Source organism: Lactuca serriola, chromosome 5, assembly GCF_051521515.1.
Source record: "Lactuca serriola cultivar US96UC23 chromosome 5, Lser_US96UC23_V15, whole genome shotgun sequence".
NCBI classification, from domain to species: Eukaryota; Viridiplantae; Streptophyta; class Magnoliopsida; order Asterales; family Asteraceae; genus Lactuca; species Lactuca serriola.
The window spans coordinates 32802555-32805203 of NC_136412.1; the positions used below are offsets into that span (position 1 = coordinate 32802555).

Consider the following 2649-nt stretch of genomic DNA (forward strand, 5'->3'; position numbering starts at 1 on the left):
AAAGGCTTTGAAAGCAACGAGACAGAATTCATATTTCACAATAAGCCACCGCCACCACTCTCACACACACCTTTGTTTTCATCTCCACCTTTCTTTGTTATCTTCTGGTAGTTCTTATGTCAGGAGAGAGAAAAAGTGATGATGTTCATGAGATAATGGAGATCGAAGAAGAAACCTCACGCCATAGCTGGCGGCGAGTCATGTCGCCGGAGATTGTGGAGGTCGAAGAGCACGAAAACCGGCCAAACGTTATTACCAGAGACGCCGTCGACGTTTTTGTCGCCGTCGGGAAGAACGATCTCGACGTCGTGAAATGGGCCGTCGATCACCTTGTCTCCCCCGGAGCTCGTCTCTATCTCGTTCATGTCTTCCCTCCCGTCACACACATCCAAACTCCTGGTACTCATCACACCTTCAATTTTCTTCCATTTCTGTTTTCTCCAACTCCTCTGCAAATTTGACTTTTCATTACGGGTCGGGTCGGGTCGGGTCGGATGATCTGCTAACACTGTTTTATACATTCTTAAGAATACCATAGATAATAGATAATAAAGATATTCAACATAAATTCCAAAAACTTGTTATTGAAATAAAGATGTAGTTCGTTTTCGAAAAATCATATAAAACCAAAACGAGGATATAAACACCAAGATTTAAATGTTTTTTTTTCCTCCAATTTGCTTGCTAGGCTTGTTTAGTTTCGTTAAGTATTATGTAAATAATGTTTTAAAAAATTGAGTAAATACCGGTACATTTAACAAAATGGAATACAAATGAAATAAATACAAATGTGTCTTTCAAACGTCCTAAAAAAGTTAGACTTGATAAGAAAAATCGTTTTCTAGCATTAAAAAAAAGGACCACTTATATATCGTTTATCAAGTTAAGTTAGAAAGTACAAGTGATAACAACGGGAAATAAATTCTATTAATCTAACTTTTTTTTTTTTTTTTTATGTCATAAAAGTTGGAAAGCTATCAAGAAGCCAATTAAGCAAAGATCAAGTCCAAATCTACATAAACGAAGAGAATAATAAGAGAAGAAGCCTCCTACAAAAGTATATACGACTTTGCACTGATGCCAAGGTGCATTTCGTCTTATAATATTTCACATAAAATAGACTTTATTTTGTATGTAAAATAATAGAATTTAAGTAATCATAAACAGATAGTTGTTGAGACAATGCTTCTAGAGAGTAATACCACAACAAAGGCTATCCTTGATCTAATCCATGTCGTCAACATTACCAATCTTGTTATTGGAACTAAACGATCACCTCCACTAAGGTAAATTTCAAAGCCCTTGGTTGTAATAATGTTAAACTTTTTTCTCCCTGAAAAAGATAAATGTAAACTATTTGTGTTGTGGTGTAGGCGATTGAGAAAAGGGTTGGGAAAAGGAGAGTTCATTAAGAAGAATGCTCCGGATTTTTGTGAGGTTTCCATAATTTGCAATGGGAAACAAGTTACAACAACCGGTCAACAACGACAAGTTGCAGGCGGGGTGGTTTCTCCTTCTGATGTCCCTACAACGAGTAAAAATGAATTGAAAATCACTCATTTTCAGTCTGAACGAAAGTTTTTTGAGTGTGCATGTTTCTCTGGGAATTTTGATTGATTTTACTTTTACTTTTGAATGTGCATTACATACATGATGATCACGTGTGATCGTATCAACTTAGAGTTGTTTCATAGTATGGTTTTTTAGAACATAATTTTTCGTTTTTCTTTAGAGTTGATACAAAATTCTATAACATGTACGAATAGGTATGTAGATGTTTTTAAAAAATTGTTATTGTTACATTTTCTTTTGGGTGTACACGAATTGATGGAGACACAATAAATTTTTAGACGTGTTTCAAACGACATAAAGTACAATGTTATTGGTTTTAAGCAAGATTAGGTAATATGATACAAAACGAGCATCTCAATCTAGATTAATATAATGTTGATATTTAAAACAAGTTAGGTTTTATGTAACATCGAAATATAAGTAGATAAATGACACTTTAAGCATCTTAATCTGGATTAATATCAAGTTCATGGTTAAAACAAATTAGCCTTTATGTAACATCAAAATATAAATAGATGATAGGTCGAACAAGACAATTTAAGCAAGACAAGAAAATAATATTTGTTCCCTTCATTTAACTGGATTTCGTCTAGAACCCGAAAGTCAAGAAAAATTTAGATTGAGTGGATGCAAAACCATTCATGAATTAATTGTTCTCTTCTTTCCTTGTTAGCCTCTAGCTAACTTGTGTTTATAAAATCCAGTCATTCCAACAACAACAACCACAACAAAAAAAAATGTTTGATGACAAGTGTTGGGTATTGAAATGCATACTCGATAAACTTAATAACACAAAATGGGTGATGACGCTCAAAAGATCAGGATAATCAAGTTATGTGTGAAAGCAAATAAAGACATTCTTGTATAGATTAATGAATTTTATATATATCTTTTTTTTTTTGTTGGAAAAGACAACTTTATTAAAACACCCACATCAAGACGATGCAGGGAAAGAGTACAAATAAAAAGGAAAATTACTAGAAATTACAAGCAGAGAAAAGAATTTAAGTTCCAAACTCTTTGGTCTATGTTTTTGAACGAGCCACTATGTTTGCACCAAATGAACGTTGTCAGTTT

General features: G+C 33.5%; 1 protein-coding gene across 1 annotated transcript; it reads left to right on the forward strand.

Annotated features, from left to right (window-relative positions):
* On the forward strand, positions 1 to 1802 carry LOC145052306 (U-box domain-containing protein 33-like). The gene is made up of 4 exons (XM_079000109.1): positions 1 to 399; positions 967 to 1085; positions 1168 to 1286; positions 1374 to 1802. Exons 1-4 carry the CDS (start codon positions 117 to 119, stop codon positions 1615 to 1617), a joined length of 765 nt encoding a protein of 254 aa, XP_078856235.1. The 5' UTR covers positions 1 to 116; the 3' UTR covers positions 1618 to 1802.
* Positions 1803 to 2649: the final 847 nt, after the last annotated feature.